Source organism: Necator americanus, chromosome IV, assembly GCF_031761385.1.
Source record: "Necator americanus strain Aroian chromosome IV, whole genome shotgun sequence".
Classification (NCBI taxonomy): domain Eukaryota; kingdom Metazoa; phylum Nematoda; class Chromadorea; order Rhabditida; family Ancylostomatidae; genus Necator; species Necator americanus.
In genome coordinates this window covers 14,492,136-14,509,500 of record NC_087374.1, presented here as the reverse complement: position 1 = coordinate 14,509,500, position 17,365 = coordinate 14,492,136, and the positions used below count along the sequence as shown (strand labels likewise).

The following is a 17,365-nucleotide window of genomic DNA, read 5'->3' as shown; positions in this document are numbered from 1 at the left end:
GCATGCTTGACGAAACACTACTTTTTCTACGAGAAGAGTTATAGCTAAGAGCAGATGAGGCAAATATGAGAGAATGAATGAATTCGCTCTGAGGAGTTACTACTGATGATCGAGTTAACATCGGCGCCGTCATGGAAAGGAGTTGAAGGGTGCAGTGAAGGCAGAAACCAAGTTAACTCATATCAACTTGTGCATATTTACTTCTTTTACGATGATCTTAGATCAGCTCATAATAAATACTGATTTTGCTCCCAAGATCATAGTTTCCTTGTTTCCAAGGTCATAGTTTCCTTGTCAAGGAAACAAGGAAACTATGATCTTGGGAGCAAAATCAGTGTTTATCATGAGAACCTTTGCATGTATGTTGAGTCTATCAGAAAGTACGTAGTAGTGTGTGTTGGTTTGACTGATATGAGATGATCGACCACTCCCAGTTTGAAACTGAGCACAGTCCGTGGCTTTTTTCTCTTAAATGTCTATAATAAACGTTACTGAAGTTCTCATTCCGACAGGCGACTGGAGAAAAAAAGCTAAAAAAAAACTCTTATGAGGCCTTATCTTTTATCTTTCTAATCGTTTCTGATGGTCTGGGTAGTTCACTGTTGAGATTTTATGAGTAGCGTGCATTGCATAGCCTAATTCGAGTTCGTTATGGCATTTTTTTGTGCATTTTTTCTAGTTCTCACTGAGACGTACCAGTAACGAAAATTCCTTGTTTTGGTGATCCATTGCTTGCATAAATATAAACAATAAGCACTCTCTACCTGGACGTAAGTTATCTATAACTCCACCTAATATTTACATGATGTCTTCTGGTTTCGGAGTAAACTTCGAAACAGCGATACTTTATTGATGTTTATATCGAACAAGTCGGATACAGTTACGTTTTCCAAAATGTAGACTGAAAGTGTTGGGCGAAATACTTTCGCCCTTCACATCTCTGAGGAGAGGGATGTCAGTGAGCTCTCAGACAAGAGAGGAACGTCTCAGCTTCAGTTGTAAACAAAGAAAATCACATCAGCTCATCATGAAGAGGGTTACCACAATTCCAATTTGGCAACTAAAGTTCTCTCCCCTCGAAAAGGACTAGTGAGCGCCTCAGTTGCCTTTCCTCATGATATCCTTCTTTTTTCACGTTTTTTTTTTGCCTTTTTATGTCATATATAAACTACTAAAGTTTCTCAGTCTTCAACAAATTTGTTTGGAATGGGAGGAGCCTGAGAACATTGCAGCTGGTATAGCTCGCATCTGTCTGTTCCTATCTTCGCAATCTTTCCTTCTTTCTGCACCGCGGAGAGAAACTTTTCACGATTCCCTTACATGCATTGTTATGCTTACAGGAACCCATTGATTTTTTTAAAATCTCGTATTGCGCGATCATGACAGCAGAGTTGTAGGTTATTCACTTCACTATTACAGTTGTGATCCGCTCTATTCGCGCTATGAGAGCATTTTGCAGGAAAATGCGTGAATGAAAATAGTATATTCATGCGTGGTCTACCGAAAAGATCTGCTCGATCGAATATTTAGAAAACGTTATTGCTCACCAAGGATCTCCCTCACTAGAGGGATCACAGCCGGTTAGTCGCGAAGCTACATGGCGCATCCCCGGGTGGCGGATAGGGGGCTGATCGCGAACCAAAAGCGACCTTGTATTTGCCCAGAGATGAGGGTAAATTCAGGAGATGGACTCCCCGTTTCTGCTGAGCCAGGACTGACTCATGATATAGTCGTATCTCGCACGTCTGTCCGGCCAAAAACCTGCAATCAAGTGGCTGGGAGGTGCAAGAGAAGCGGTTTGGAGTCGCTTTAACAAATAAGCTCTACATGTCCTCTCCGGGAGAACGCAACGTTCTTCCAAAAGCTCATGGAACTAGAGGCTTGCAACTTGCCCACGGTTTTTAAAATCTTACGCATGTCACAGTAATAGAAAAGAGTCTCCTGATTCCGGACGAAAGCTTGGTACCGTAGCGCCAGGAAAGTCGGGGTTACAGGAGTCATATAGGCTACCGATATGGAAAAGGACTAGGATGACGATATACTTATAAAGCACATACGCTTGCATCGGAAGCCGCCATCGAAGATCTGATGATGCAAGCCAAGAAGATTGACTACGAATTCATCAGACTGACCGAGGTGATACGACATTACCATCTCAACGCCGTATATTAAACTGGAGAACTGTTCTCAGGAACATGCGACAGAAAGGGGATTGGTGGAGTTGGCGTTCTCGTCAACACGGGTATATAGGCCTAAAGAATAGCGAATTCGAACAACTTGCGATCCGAATCGGACGTCTGCGGATGAGAAAATGTGGTCTAACACCAGCTTTGACTATCTTTGTTGCTTACACTCCAACATCAAGCTACGAAGAAGAAGTCGAAGCTTTCTATATGGACCTGGAGAAGTTCATCTGAGAAGACCATGCCCTCTACAAGGTCATAATTGGCGATTTCAACGCCAAAATTAGGCCAAAGAAGACGCCTGAGAAATTTTACATCGGCCTACATTGAAATGAACAGAGGGTGAGGCTCTTCGAGTTCATCATGACGACTAAAATCATACATTGAAACTCGCAATTCCAGAAGCCCTCTTCTCTACGTTGGACGTGGGAGTCGCCCGGTAGAGGGTACCGTAGTGATATAGACCACACCTACGTCAATAAAAGTTTCTGTCCGACGGACGTCGCTGTTGTACCAAAGTTCCATACGGGATTGGACCATCGCTTCTTCCGAGGAAGATTTTCCTTCACGAGGAGAGCAGAGAAAGCCGTCAAGTTCTGAGAAAGAACTCCGACAACTACCATCAACTGGGATCTCTTCGCCACGCCAGCCTGCTTTTGAGAAGATTCCGCAATGGACAACATCGACGAGGAATACGAGCGGCTCGTTGAACACCTTCGCGACTACACGAAGAAGCCTGAAAGTTTTAAAACCACCAACAGACGCCTGTTTCTTGAAATTCTTTAGCTGATACGCCAGCATGGAGCAGCAAGAGCCGCAGGGAAGAAGAAAGAACCAAGAACTAACGTCCAAGTTCGCAAGGCCTTGCAGAGAGGCGATGAAGGAAGAGCTTAAAGAGAGAAGAGCAGAAGTGCTGGCTGAAGCTACAGTGGCGGGAAAAAGCATCCGCTATGCCCGTCGAGACTTCGCCAGTCGCAAGACGAGGATGACTGCTCTCCGGAACCCGAAGGGAACAACCATCGAGAAGAAGGTTGGAGAAAATCATCTGCGACTTCTACTCTGGTCTCTTCGACAGCCATGTCCGCTTGCCTCCTCACCATCTGAGTGAAAACGGACATGTCATTCCAGAGGTTATCTCGTGCGAAATATCACATGCTAACATGTCGGTAAGAAATCGTACGGCACCCGGTCCCGACAGAATAAGACCAAAACAACTGAAGAACCTTCCGCCAGTACTCATCAACACCCTGGCGAGGCTCTTTACACGTTATCTGTCGGAATGCAAGGTTCCTAAACAGTGGAAGACCAGCAAGACCGTGTTGTTGTATAAAAAGGAAGATCCACATGACATCCGCAACTATCGCCCAATCTGCTTACTGTTCGTCATCTACAAGCTCTTTTCAAAAGTGATCCTTGATAGGATTGAAAAAGTCTTGGATGAGGGACAGCCATGGGAGCAAGCAGGGTTTTGAAAAGGATTCAGCACGACTGACCACATTCACACTGTTTCAAAACACATCGAGGTATCACGAGAGTACAAGATGCCGCTCTGTCTCACCTTCATCGACTTGAAGAAGGCCTTTGATTCAGTTGAGACGGAAGCGGTCGTAGAAGCCTTGGACAACCAAGGCGTCCCTACTCAGTACATAAAGGTACTTCGAGAGTTGTACAGTAACTTCACGACCGGAATTGCGCCATTCTACAAGAATACCATCATTGACGTGAAGAGGGGGGTCCGACAGGGTGAAACAATCTCACCCAAAATATTCACAGTCACCCTCGAAAACGCAATGCGAAAGTGGGAATGAGACGATATGGGAGTGAAGGTTGATGGTCGGCAGCTACACCATTTGCGCTTTGCTGATGACATCGTATTGATAACACGTAGCATCAGCCAAGCGGAACGAATGCTGACCGAATTCGACGAAACATGTGGATGCATCGGTCTTCAGCTGAATCTGGACAAGACGATGTTCATGCGGAACGGATGGGTCTCGGATGCCCCATTCACGCTGAACGGAACGAACATATCCAAATGCACCAACTACGTTTATCTGGATCGGGAATTGAACATGAAGAACATCCTGACCTCTGAGCTGAGCAGGAGGAAACGAGCTTGGGGAGCGTATAAGAGCAACACCGTACTTCCTGCTCTGACCTATGATTCGCAAAGCCGGGCATTTGGCAAGCAGGAAGAAAACGATGTGAGCGTCATTGAACGTGCAGTTGAGAGAGTGATGGTAGGAGTGTCTTGCTTCGCGAAAGTGAGGGACGAGATTTGAGGATCTCTCCTACGTCAGCGATCAAAGATTACAGACGCCGCTGCGTTTGTCAAGAAAAGTAAGATAAAGTGGGCCGGACACGTGATGCGCTTCAGCGGAAACCTTTGGAGCAGAGCCGAGAGCGACTGGGTTTCCGCGATGTTAACCGCGCTACAGGAAGGCCGCCGACCCGAAGGTCAGATTTTTTCACAAAGTCCTTCAAAGAAAAATACGATGCTTTTCGTGTCCCACGCAAAAAGAGGAACCACTGGGCGAATGTGGCACGCGATCGGGACGAATGGAAGAATTACTAGCGCACGCTCGACCACTTCGAAGATCAAAGGGAGTTAAGGTGATCAAGGTGTTATTGCTCAATTTGCTTCTAAATTGAGCTTTTGAAATATTCATCCAGACTCGTAGCTGTAACCTCAAACTTTTCCATTTTCCCCATCAGTTTTCCATTTTTCGCGGAATCTTTGCGCTCTTAAGATCCAACGCTCACTATTTTTTTACCTGGCTTGCCTTATGTGCTTCCCGTACTTATCAATTCAGTAAATTAGCTTGCAGTGACCATGAATTCGTTGCTGCCGTCGCTGCAGAACTTTCGCCGTGTCATTCACAAATGGATGTCATATCGCTTCAAACCTGTACAATACTATGCATTCTCAATAACAAATTATTTTCCGATTGCATAAAGACCGTGTAAGCCGCATATGGAAAGCGAGCAGAAGATTGGAAAATTCTTTAGAGTTCTCTGGAAATTCCTTGTGGAAACGAGTTTTCTTGGACGATTACGTTTTGCATCACATATTCTATGCGCGCTCCACATCAGCGAGACAAGCTGTACGATAATTGTTTTGGACTGGAGGAAAACAGGGCAGTAGTTGCTCTTAGGAGATGTTTCTCGGTTTTTTCCTGCTTATATGGTCTGTTTTTTCTTCTCTCAGCACATCAAATGCTATCTTCTTTAGCAGTTCTGCTCCTTCCTTCTTGGTTGGTGATAAATTGGCTTTGCTAGGTTTTCTTTCTCTGGTGTTTTCATTCCAAGGGTATTTCACCAACCTTCTTTCACTACCAATCGTCATAGCTATGATCTCAAAACCTGCATTATGAACTCAACACACTTTATAGACAAATCTCCGACAGACCTATTCAATAACGTGCGAGAATTACCATTTTTGGGAAAGCTGTTACTTTACTCCGTTTGGAAAAATCATCAGTCCCTTTCTCCAGGCACCATTGAAAATGGCAGTCTTCCAGATTGGCTCTCCTATCGGATTTTGGCAAAATGTCTCAGAATGATTTTGGAGGTGGAATGTAATTTTCGGAGAATGAACTCGAAATGTTCCTGGAGAAATCTTGTTTCCCTGTTTCTTTTTTTGCATCCAATTCAATTTCTCGCCTCAACGTCATTCATGCTGAACATCACAAACTCATATTTCTAGAATATGAGATATTCCTTCAGCAGTGACTCTTTGCTTGACAAAATCTTTCACTTTCTTTTCTTCAGAGCGATTCCCTAACCTTGATTTTGGATTTCTAGTAATAAAATCATCGTTTCTCGCAGTAATCTCAAACAACTCAAAAGCTCGTTTTATGCTTCACCTGCCTCATTTTTGGAAAGATTTTTCCCTGACTTATTCTTTAGCCCACGCGTTCACGTGTCTTTTTAACTCTTTTAATCTTAGTTTTAGTTAGCAAGTGTTTCGATCGCAGTTTTGTGCAGCTGATTTTTATTGTTGAACTCTAAATTAAAAGTGAAGGTTTGTTAAAAATTTAGTCATTGTTCATTGTACACGTTCATTGTGATTTGATATAATTGTTGATGAATCAAGGAGATGATATCGCCACGAACAAAAAATGATTAAAAATTACGTTCTGCAGCCACTCTTCTACATCATGTTTTTCTCGTCGTGCTACAGATTTATTTGTTGCCATTTTTTGTCAGTGAGGTCCACCAACTTCTCATCTTTTCGTTCCTGCTAATCGAACACAACTTGTCTTCTTTTTGTTGCTATTTGCGTGAAGCTGTGACCTCTCTGAAGTCGCTGGGTTCCATCCATAGCAAGAATTCGTGCAGAGTCCATCCATTCGTCACCTTTTAGCGTCTCACATGAACTGCCTATCGACGCCGAGCGATCTGAGTAAGGCAATTCGGCAAGGTCCGACATTTAAACTTAACGAAACGTGGAGTAGTTAAGGGCATCACCCCATGAATCTGAGGAGGTACAGCTTTCAGATGGAGTATTCTTATACGGGATAGTAGATTATGAAGAGGAGGGTCATTCCGTCCATTTCTTCCTAATTGCCGTAAAAAAACGGTCTGGAAGATGCGGCGCGAGCACAAGGCTGGCGCACTCCAATCGAACTCGTTGTAGAAAATAGTGCGCCGGAACGCTAGAAGCCGTATTTTTCGGGCCGTTTTTTTACGGTAATTAGGGAGAAATGGACGGAATCATCCTCCTCCCCATAATCTACGATCCCGTGTACGAATACTCCACCTGAAATCAGTACCACTTCAAATTCGTGGGGTGATACCTTTAACAAGGATTCCACGCTCCCTCCTGATGTTTACCCTATTTAGGTTGCACTTTGGCAGGATCAAGGCTTGTGAAGGGACACGATCCTCTCTAATACGACCCCCTCCCCCTCCTGCTGTTTGGCAGTTATTGACTACCAACAACAGTGCGCTCAGTAACCATCAACTGCAGGCACGCGCGAGCGGCGCCTCCCGCGCGCCTGTGAACTCTGCGGGCAGTCTGACGCCTGTGGCGCTGAGGACACATTGTCACATTCGAGTACGGTACCATGGCCAATTGAAAACCGACCATTCTCTATGCACTCAGGTTTGACTCCCGGCTGAGGCAAGTTTTTGCAAAAGAGATGGAAATTTGGAATAAGTTCTAAAAAATGAAAGTTTGATTTTACACAGTTTGCAACAGTTTAAAAGTAAATTGAACAAAATTTGATGACCAAAAAAGCTCAGATTCTGCGCACACTGTTAGGTCTGGGAGATAGCGAAAAACTTCATCAGAAGAGGACTAAAAGAAAAAGTTTAGGCAGCTGCTAGGAGAAAAAGGTTTGCGCTAAAAGTCAGTCATATCGCTGTTTTTTTTTCTACTTCCTATTCTTTTTGGAATTTTGAAGGGACGAAATTTGAAATTTTCCGACTTTTTTTTTTTGGAATTTTCCCCTCTAAATTTTGAGAGAACCAGACGGTACGGAATGGAGAAATTCTGAAAATAGGGGTTTTTCTAGACCCTCCATCCGAATATTTGGGTGATTTTTTAAAACGCCGTCCCATTTTCTTAATGGAAAAAAATCACCAAAATCCCAATTCCAAAATCACGCGCCAAAAAGAGAGTGATTTTGAACAAAATTCAATAACTAGGAGTAACTTAGAGATTTTCTCTATCACATGCTTCATCAAACGTTCTCCAGGCCCTTGCCGTTTTTCCAAATTTTTGATGAGACAAAGATGTAAAAAGTGCATTTTTTCCGATCTCGGTCCCATTAAAATTCCAAAAAAAGGCAGGAGGTAAAAAAACAGCGAATGCAAAAGTTTTTTAGCGCAAACCTTCTTCTCATAAAAGCTACCTGAACTTTTTCTTTTAGTCCTCCTACGAAGAAGTTTTTCGCGATCTCCCAGACCTAACAGTGTGCACAGAATCTGAAGTTTTTTGGTCACTAAATATCGTTAAATTTACTTTTAAACTGTTGCGAACTGCGTAAAATTGGATTCTTTTTTTTTGGAAGTTGTTCCAAATTTCCATCTCTTTTGCAAAAACTTCCCTCAGCCGGGAGTCAATTGTCATATTGTCAACACGTTGTTGACTCTAGTTGATTTATGCATCTCATCCTTTTTTGTTCAGTTCCACGATGTCTATGTACTTTGTAGTATAATATTTGCAGTGTATTTAATTAAAAATATTTCTTAGTTTAATGTAATATTTTGTAACGCATCTAGCTGATTTATTTAATATTTTGTCATTATTATCATGCGATGTTCCATTCACCTACCGCTCCACTGCTCACTCGTTTACGATCATTTCTCTTACGACCTCTTACGTATTCTTCCTCATGGATCATGCTCTGCTTTTTCTGCTCATTTCTTGCACGACGTTTACTGCTTAAAATAGTCCACTTGGAAATTTTCGCTTTCAATCCGTTTTTCACAAAGAAATGATATAGAATGATAAGAAATTGTTGATAGAGTGTGACTGATCTTACTCAAGACTACTACTTAACCAGCAAGGTCACCGTAATCGATCAAGAACGATATGGCCGCTAAAAGTAAGAATGTTCTCTGCAAAGTGAGCTTTATCAAAGCAACACCTGAAATTTTATTACCGGTACTACTCTTTCTGTGGTCTATATTTTTATTTCATTCGAATTCTCGCGTACTGATCCATCAGCTCTTTTACTCAGAAGTATTTCTCATGAGTGTCTCATATTTGCTATCCCCATGACACCGTCAATAGTATGGATCGAAAAAAATTTTATCCTCACATGGATTATTGTGGATTTCAGTGAGATGCAGTGTGTTCAGAGCGGCATGCATCCGTATCTTACAGAACGCCTCCAGCTGTGTTTGACTTTACTAAGACGTCAAATTTACAGAAAGGGCGAGTTCACTGCAGCCCGCATAATGGTGCAATCATGTGATTTGTTGACGTGTGAGTGGATAGAAGTGTAAGAGTTATGGAGAGAAGTACTGTAGACTCGTCTTCTTAGATGGCGCAGGCGGACACAACCATGTTTTGGCTTGATTGACCTTCCTATATTTTTGAAAGGACCGATATCCATTATGTAGAATTCTGACTGAAGCCATCAAAATTGGCGAAAATTCCAAGATCCAAGTCTCGATCCTTGCCACCCCTTACGTTCATCTTATTTATAAATCCTATTTATATTATTTTATTATTTATTATATTTATAAATAAGAAATCCTTAAAACTTGTCGAATATTACGTAATATTTTTGCATCTTTCACCTTATTTCGTCTTTCGGCAAAACTTCTCTAACCTCTCAAACTCTTTTAAAAATTTTGAATCTAGGATTCTATTATATATTTTTTGGATGGAATATGTGAAGCAAAACTCACATCTCTGATACTGTTTGTCAATAGAGCCTGTTTCAAAGTTTAAACATTATACGTGGGTTAATTTTCAATTTCTAGAATGTTTAAGTGATCCTACATCCGACGAGAATGACGACTGTTGAGAAAAATCAAACGGGAGAGAAAACTCTCTGCTATTCACGTTATTTCAACCGAATACGACTGACTTGGGCTTCATTTCTGCTAATGTAAACACATGTGACTCGGAACCCAGAGACCATCCGTTTCATCGAAGCACTTCACACAGGCGTGGCTCCTAAGCTGGCGTTAATACTCCTCTCTGGGGACTCTTCGACTTGAGCACATAGTATGTGGCTTGGATCATAACACTTGGAAGCTTGTCAATCCGCATGCTTTGAAGGGAGACTGCCATTTAAAGATCCGTGCCTCCTGTCCTGTCGAGCATGTGACGCGCTTGTGATTTGTCCTTTTTTCGTTCCCTCCAGGAGCTGGTAAAAGCCATTAAAGCTAATTTGTCTTAGGCATTGTCTCTAGCCGATTGCACCGCGTGTTCACAAGGAATTTTTATCAGAGTCCTTTCCCGTGCTTCAATTTCTATTCTTTTTCGTTGATGGAATTGATTACAGAGCAAATTTGTGTAGAAGCAGAATCCTGCATGATATGTGTCGGGAAAATGTGTTTACTCTGCCACAATTTTCACACATTCCTGGCCGATGTGTGAGAGTATTTGAATTTCGGCGAGGGTCGTTGGCCTCGGTCCAATTTCTCATTCCTCAAGACGTTTCAAGTCCTCTTCTCTCACTCATCATCATCCCAACGTCATGTCTCCGCTGAAGTTATTTGATATGCCTCGGGAATGGCGAGGACCGCCAAATCTAACAATATTTTTGCCGTGGTGGTGCGGGTCTGAGCTATCAACCCATTGTGATGTCAATAAAATATTTCACAGGGCTAGAAATGTGCATTAAAAATAACCTTTATCTGGAAAAGTGAAACTCCTAGACATGTTTTTGCTGTTGGTCTGCATTTTGGACTGTTCTTGGCGAGCAGAAATTCCTCAGAGTTTTCTCACACTGAGAGATCAAATTTCAATAATTCAAGTTTGGTGCACTATTAATATTGAAGTACAGGCTTTATATTACTCAAGTATTTGAAATTGAAGTTTCCAGAAGCTTACGTTGCCAAAGCTTTCCTCTCTAATCTCTGACATGTAGGAAGCTGTGTACAATGCTGGGGAAGTTCGTGAATTTCTTGGAGTTGGAGGAACAATTTTCGCGTTCTTGCTATTTTTAAGCTCTACTGTTACACTTGTGAAAAGGACTTGTGAAAAATTGGGCCTACAAAATGTGATGTTTGGATTTGTCCCTTGTCCAGTTCTCTATATTCTTCGAAATAAACTTCCAGATACGTTCATTTTAAGAAATCGCTTAATGAATATCTCTATACTTCGTTTCATTCAAGTCTTCTTAATCAGTTCTAGAGAGCATTTAAAATGGACCTTCCATTCCTTCTTTGCTTCACCTCCATTCATCCACAATCCTAACCCCAATTATACATAGTAGCCCCAATTATTTTCAGACAGGAAGGAAGTAGTCGATGACAGTGGAGGCAAGTTTAAAAGGTAAGATGAGGCACCATTAAAAAATGGATTGATTTTTGTGAATATTGTTAAAAAGAGGTCAAAGACGGAACACTGTGCTTATATTATTGTATCATGGTGACGGTCGTTATGATGTGGGTGTTCGAATGGATTATTAGCAGATTTCCAATTATCCTAACACATTTTTAGATTTACAAACCAATTTTTGAGGTGAAGAAGGTATGTAGTCTATAAAGGAAATAATCTACATCCAAAAATACTAACGAATTATAAAGAAAAACTTGCAGTTCCAAGTGTCGTTTACACTGTTTACACTTTCTTCCGAGTGAAAAAATCCTTTTTATTATTGAAGTTCTGTCTACTTCAATGTCGAATAAAAAAGCCAGCGGGCGACGGCGCCAAAGGTTAGAAAGAAAGGATCGGTAGGTTTCTTGTTTCATGCATCGCATATGTGGTTATGCACCTTCTCCTGGATATTCGTCAATCTTTGGTCCATAACAAACCCCGCCCGCAGTGACTGTTCTCTAATGGATACTTTGTCCACCATTCATTGCCACTCCGTGACCGGAAGCATTTGGATCACCCCCGATCACTATCTCGACTAACCTTCTCGAAAAAAGAAATAATTAAGGTTAACTTCTACAATTTCTATTCCTCTTTTTCTCACGGGCTTCCTCTCCAAATGTACCATGATGTAAAAAAACACAAATGTAAATGTACCATCCCGCGCAGCAAAATTCATTTGTTTTTGTCAGAAACAGAAAATGAACTTCGTTGAGGCGCAATACATACGAGTGAGTAGCGCCATTTTTTCCCATAGACAATAGCCGCAATCGAATTTTCTGATACTCAACTTCTGACCAAAACTCCTAGACCATATTAAAAGAACCTCAGCTTTTCTGAGATTACTGCAATGAATGCTTTGACTTTCTGTAATTTGTAAGCTACGTTCTATAACAAACAGTTCTGCATTAACGCAAGAAAATTGACCCAAAAATATCTACTACTTGAGGGGCATTCTTGGTGTTTCTTCGAGGAACTCGTGTAACTCACCTAGCGTCTTCTCAAGAATTTCTTCAAACAGACATTTCCATCAATTTTTTATACACCACTAAGTATTATTGAGGAGTTTCAAAACCGTCGTAGCCAAAAAGTGACAATAATTAGAATCAGTGCCAAGAATGTTTTTTTAAAGTGCGTTGGCTATGTTGTGCTGTCCTCAGCAGCAGCTGGAGTCTGATATCGATTCATTTCTTTCGATTCTCTTTTGTTTTATTTTTTGTTTCACTTAGCAGAAGGTACCGTGATACCAAACGTGGTTTAACCGCCTTATTTCCCGTAAAATTTGTTAGAATCTCCCTTGTACACTCTCTAGTTCTCTCAGCGCAATCATTGGTTTTGAATGGGCTGCTGAGGAGACTTCATTGATTCTCGACCGTCTGCTCGTGGACGCGGCGTGTCCTATCGTACCTTGTAGGAGCTAGGGCTGTCTCCGCGCAGTTTTTTGAGAACGATTAGGAGGGAACTGAGCAGAACCACCCTCATCCTCTTAATCCACAATCCGAACTCTATGCTTTCCCATAGAGACCTCACATCGGCCTTGGTGGTCTTTAGAATTGATTTTTCTTTTTCTTTTGCACTTGTCACAAAAAAACCGACAAGCACAACAAAAAGTAACCTCTTTTCTCTCAGTAATTCATCAGATCGTCTTTGACTACTGTCACATAACTTTAGAAAAGTGGTTTTCATTGGAAAAACTGAAGGATGTAAAAATATCAAAATAGAATACTCTCGACACTTTTCAATGTAATGTTCTGGACGTGCATTAGAAGCATTGTTATCAATTTTGCTTTCGGAAAAGTACTCTTTTAGTTGACAACCACAGTTCTGATATTGAGCATATCCATTATGGAGGAGAAGGGGCAGGTGTAGTGTAGCGGTTAGAGGTTCCGCTTCCTCCGCAAGGTTCGAATCCGCACTAGTGCTCACCAAGCCTTTCACCCCTTTGGGGGTCGATAAATTGGTACCAGACTCGTCTGGGAGGATAAAAGCACTGACTTGACACATCGGCTAGCCACCGCAAGTCATTGTATAGGCCAGATACACGTTCGTAAACCTCAAACGATTCTGAATTGAAGTGAACCTGGAGGCGCATCCCAAGCGGATTGATTAACCCCAGACACACTTTATCCTTTATCCTTTATGGGGGAGAAATAGGGGTGCGGAAAGTCGAGTTCAGCTGCTCAGGAAAGGATTTATCAGAAATAGTGCTGCGCTTCAACCGTTTCCTAGCCTGGAAACCTGATTTTCTTTTGCCATTTTTGGTACTTTTCACAAATTTCCCAACACAATTCACTTGAACCATGAAGTCTTGCAATTTCACTACTAACTCGTCCTGTGACCGTGTGTTCTTCACTCAATAAGCGCGATCCGTACCATCGCTTGTATTTCAGTTTCCAAGTGGTTACCTCCTTAGTTTTTAAAATGTCCTTGGGCTTCTTTTCATACGTTCTAACCTTTTTATATGGAGAAAAAGTTCTTCTGAATCACTATTCAAGGCAGAAATGGATCCTGAGTTACTGTTTACTTAAACTCTCTTGTGGAAGCTCACTGGAATCCGGATGAGAATAAGTTCCCGTCAAAATCTAGATATAAGTTTCTCGTTGTTCCCATGTACATGTACTTTGCCCAGTTTTAGTAATATGATGTTTGGTAACAGAAGAGTACCGCTGAATCGATTACTAGTGATTCTTTCGGTGATTTTTTGTCCGAATTCCAAATTACTATCTTATTTTTCCCTGACATTCTTTCCAAACATCCTCAGTATTTAATTTTTCTCAATATCCCCAATATTAATCCAGTACCCACCGATGAGGTTCAATCAGAGTAGCATATTCAGCAGTCAGAAAATCGCCTATGCCGTTCCAAAAATAACGTGATAGCAGGAAATCGAATTTTGCTAATCGAGTACGCGCCCTTTTTCCTAACCGTCTATACCCGATGATGGCTGATGCACATACATCGTCAGCTCGTTCATCCTTGGTTGCTAAGCCTATGAAAAGCGTCGTCTGGGGCTCTTCTTTACTTGTTAATTAACTTCGATTTTTCGTAAATCCTCTTGATATTTCTTTCGCAAGAGTGTAAACTTGTTTGTTGAGCTTCTCGGAGTGCTAAAAAAGTGCGTGTTAGGGTTTGTGGGTGTCGCAGTGTCATCTTGCCTCATGTCTTGTTTGTTTAGTGAAATGAATTTATCATGTTAACGGATTAGTGTGATAAATCAGCTGTTGTGTTTTTTTTTTCCTTTGACGAAATCGTGCATATTACAGGAATCGAATTGGTATATGCTTTTATGGATATCCAATTACTTCCGTTGTCTGTGCAATGTTTTTGACATGGTGGATCTTAAAGCGAAAAAGCTATGTTGTTGTTACTAGATTGCGAATAACATCTTGTCTACATTTTGCTTCCTACAACGAAGTGATAAATTTGTTTCACAAAAACATTAGCCAACAGCCACCCATTTGACGGCTGGATAAAGCGTATAAGTCCCAAAAAAATACCCCCAATTTTTCTCGGCGCCTGATATTTTTTAGTTACTATTAGCAACAAAAATTCCTGAATATCCAGGTGAATTTTGTCTCGGGAAGAGAATTGCTGCTTCTGTGCACCTAATCGAACTGAAAAAATCTAGTCCATCCTGTACAATTACCGATTTGTTCTGATGCGTTGAGGTTCAACGTGTGCTCACTCCTTGTACTTCTTCAGTTTTACACTTCACGTTAAGTTCAGTGTATCCCAAACTTGACGGTATTGGGATCTTTTCACGAGTAGATAGGAGTATGCGATGAGTAGACTGGAATCTACGCAACTGTTGCGCCGTAGAAAACAACTCTGTCGTTTCTTCAGAGAGGGAGAGGGAATTAAGAGTGGCTACTCTCTTACTCGTAATCTACGATCTCCACATTGTCCCGCAGAGATCGCAATACGTCCATTTTGTGGTATCCTGCCTTTAACTCTGACTGAGCTTCAAATTACATTTAACTAATGTATTAGTTACTTAAAGGCATCACCCCACGAATCTGAGGTGGTGCAGATTTCAGGTGGAGTATTCGTATACAGGATGGGAGACTACGGAGAGAGGGGTGATTCCGTCCATTTCCTCCTAATTGCCGTAAAAAACGGCCCGGAAGATACGGCTTCATTCGTTTTGGCGCACCATTTTGTACAAGAGGTTCGATTGGAGCGCGCCAGTCTTGTGCGGCGCCGCATCTTCCGGGCAGTTTTCTACGGCAATTAGGAAGAAATGGACAGAATCACCTCCCTCTCCGTAGTCTCCCATCCCGTATACGAATACTCTACCTGAAATCTGCACCACCTCAGATTCGTGGGATGATGCCTTTAAAATGAAAAATATTATTTAAAATATAGTCGTTCAGATTCTGAATTATAACAGCACAGAGCGAGTAGTTACACCCTTTATGTACGTTGAATGATGGACAACATCGCGACGACTGCTGTTACTTAGTTCCTAAAACTGAACGGATGTTTAAGAGTTCTTTTTCTTTTGAATTGGGGCAGGTTTACGGATATGTCGGTGGATAACTATGGGGAAATTTCTCATTTTTTAATCCAATTCAGTTTCTTCGTTTGACTACAAAACAAAAGTTGTTCGAGAGAAAGACACTAATTTGTGGTTGTTATAACTAGTTAATAAGTAGTGGTACAAGGAGGTAGCGGATTCTGTCGACGATCACGCTGTCGTGTACGCAGCTGGAGCGATGATCATATCAAAGGCTGGTTGTTGTGCGTAGAACATATTTTTTATCCATTGATTACAGCGAGAAAAAAAATCATTCTCATTTTCTTCAAACCTGCAAAAACTGCTAAGAACTGAAATATACAGAAAATTTCTTGTCATATGAACTGGTTAGCGCATCAGCGCACTGCTAAAGCTCGATACCAGTGCATAAGTCAGTGAAAATTTCGGTGGTTTCTTTGTGAGCATCAATAATCCTAAATAACCAACTTGATAATTTTGAGTTTCAACGCTTCGAAAAGTACAACTCTATTTTTGGTTTGGATTTCTCAGCGTTTTGATTCAATCTTATTTTGGCAGATCTCCTTGTCCTATGATTTCGCTCCTACGATCCAATGAAACAATGTTAACACACGTATCCTTTGGAAGAAAATGTAGGATCCGGGGATTGCTTCTCTTTCCTCACCCTACTCAATTCCTTTACTTGATTCAAATCTTGCGCGACAGTTTACGGAGAATTTGTTCACTTTTCAAAAGAGTCCATCGAGTCGGGATCCTTGTATTTCTCGAATGCTTTCATTGATATCAAACGAATAACGTTAATATCCTTTCGAAATCGAAGTTCAGCTCAAACAGATATTTGGAAAACACTCAGGCGATTTCAATTTTCCTACTAAGATTTTGGCTTCCTTAGTCTATGAGCATGAAGTTCTATTTACCAGAGACATATCAGATCGTGACAGCTCTAAGGCTAATCTGCACTGCGATAGCAGCCATAATCCAAACTCTGCTACTTTTTATTTTACTCCGGCGTTCTGGACTCGGAAAAGGATCTCGCATGAGGATTTCTCAACTTTCGTAGCTAGGGGAATGACCTCTCAACACACCGTACGAATTTGCTAGAAAAGGCCAACTTTGCTGTATAAAGTTTATTCGAAATTTTGACTCTCTTCTTGTTGCTGTGTTCTTTCTTCTTCTCGTTTCTGAAACGCCTATGGCTGTTTTCAAACGAATAAGTAAATAAGCAAATCGTAAGCATCGAAAAGATTTTGGTAATCTGCGCTGAAGCTCCATTGCGTAGTGTTTTTTTAAGCATTTCCTCACCTGAACTTTGCTTTTTGATTTTCATTTAATACTAACGCTGATCGTTGATTTTCATCTTGATTTCTGCATCGTAGCTAGGGACTCTTTAGCGTTTGGTGGACCTCCTCCCTCCTTTCTCGCAGATCCTCTCACTTTGACATTTGCAATTAATCAAATTACTTAGATAACCTACATAGACTCATAACTCGTTGAGTTTTTCATTATAAAGTTGATGTTCCCCTTGAAACAATTCTCTCTTCTTTGTGTTACTTCGTTTCGGGACCGCCGGGGGTCATCAGGTCCAGCTATGCACTTCGGAACACATTTTTCATCAATGTGTCGCAATTTATTTCTAGTTTTTGGAATTGAAATTGAAATTAAATTAAATTGGGAACTTTTGAA

At 41.3% G+C, this 17,365-nt stretch overlaps 4 protein-coding genes across 4 annotated transcripts; all 4 read left to right on the top strand.

Annotated features, from left to right (window-relative positions):
- Positions 1-2,195: 2,195 nt before the first annotated feature.
- RB195_001276 (uncharacterized protein) lies at positions 2,196-2,417 on the top strand (the record flags this gene model as incomplete). Its single annotated transcript, XM_064197972.1, has 1 exon — positions 2,196-2,417. The coding sequence occupies one exon, from the start codon at positions 2,196-2,198 to the stop codon at positions 2,415-2,417; it is 222 nt and encodes a 73-aa protein (XP_064053853.1).
- A 565-nt stretch (positions 2,418-2,982) lies between these two features.
- RB195_001275 (uncharacterized protein) lies at positions 2,983-3,291 on the top strand (the record flags this gene model as incomplete). Its single annotated transcript, XM_064197971.1, has 1 exon — positions 2,983-3,291. The coding sequence occupies one exon, from the start codon at positions 2,983-2,985 to the stop codon at positions 3,289-3,291; it is 309 nt and encodes a 102-aa protein (XP_064053852.1).
- A 52-nt stretch (positions 3,292-3,343) lies between these two features.
- Positions 3,344-3,655, top strand: RB195_001274 (uncharacterized protein; the record flags this gene model as incomplete). The annotated part of the gene is made up of 1 exon (XM_064197970.1): positions 3,344-3,655. The coding sequence occupies one exon, from the start codon at positions 3,344-3,346 to the stop codon at positions 3,653-3,655; it is 312 nt and encodes a 103-aa protein (XP_064053851.1).
- A 342-nt stretch (positions 3,656-3,997) lies between these two features.
- On the top strand, positions 3,998-4,465 carry RB195_001273 (uncharacterized protein; the record flags this gene model as incomplete). The annotated part of the gene is made up of 1 exon (XM_064197969.1): positions 3,998-4,465. The coding sequence occupies one exon, from the start codon at positions 3,998-4,000 to the stop codon at positions 4,463-4,465; it is 468 nt and encodes a 155-aa protein (XP_064053850.1).
- Positions 4,466-17,365: the final 12,900 nt, after the last annotated feature.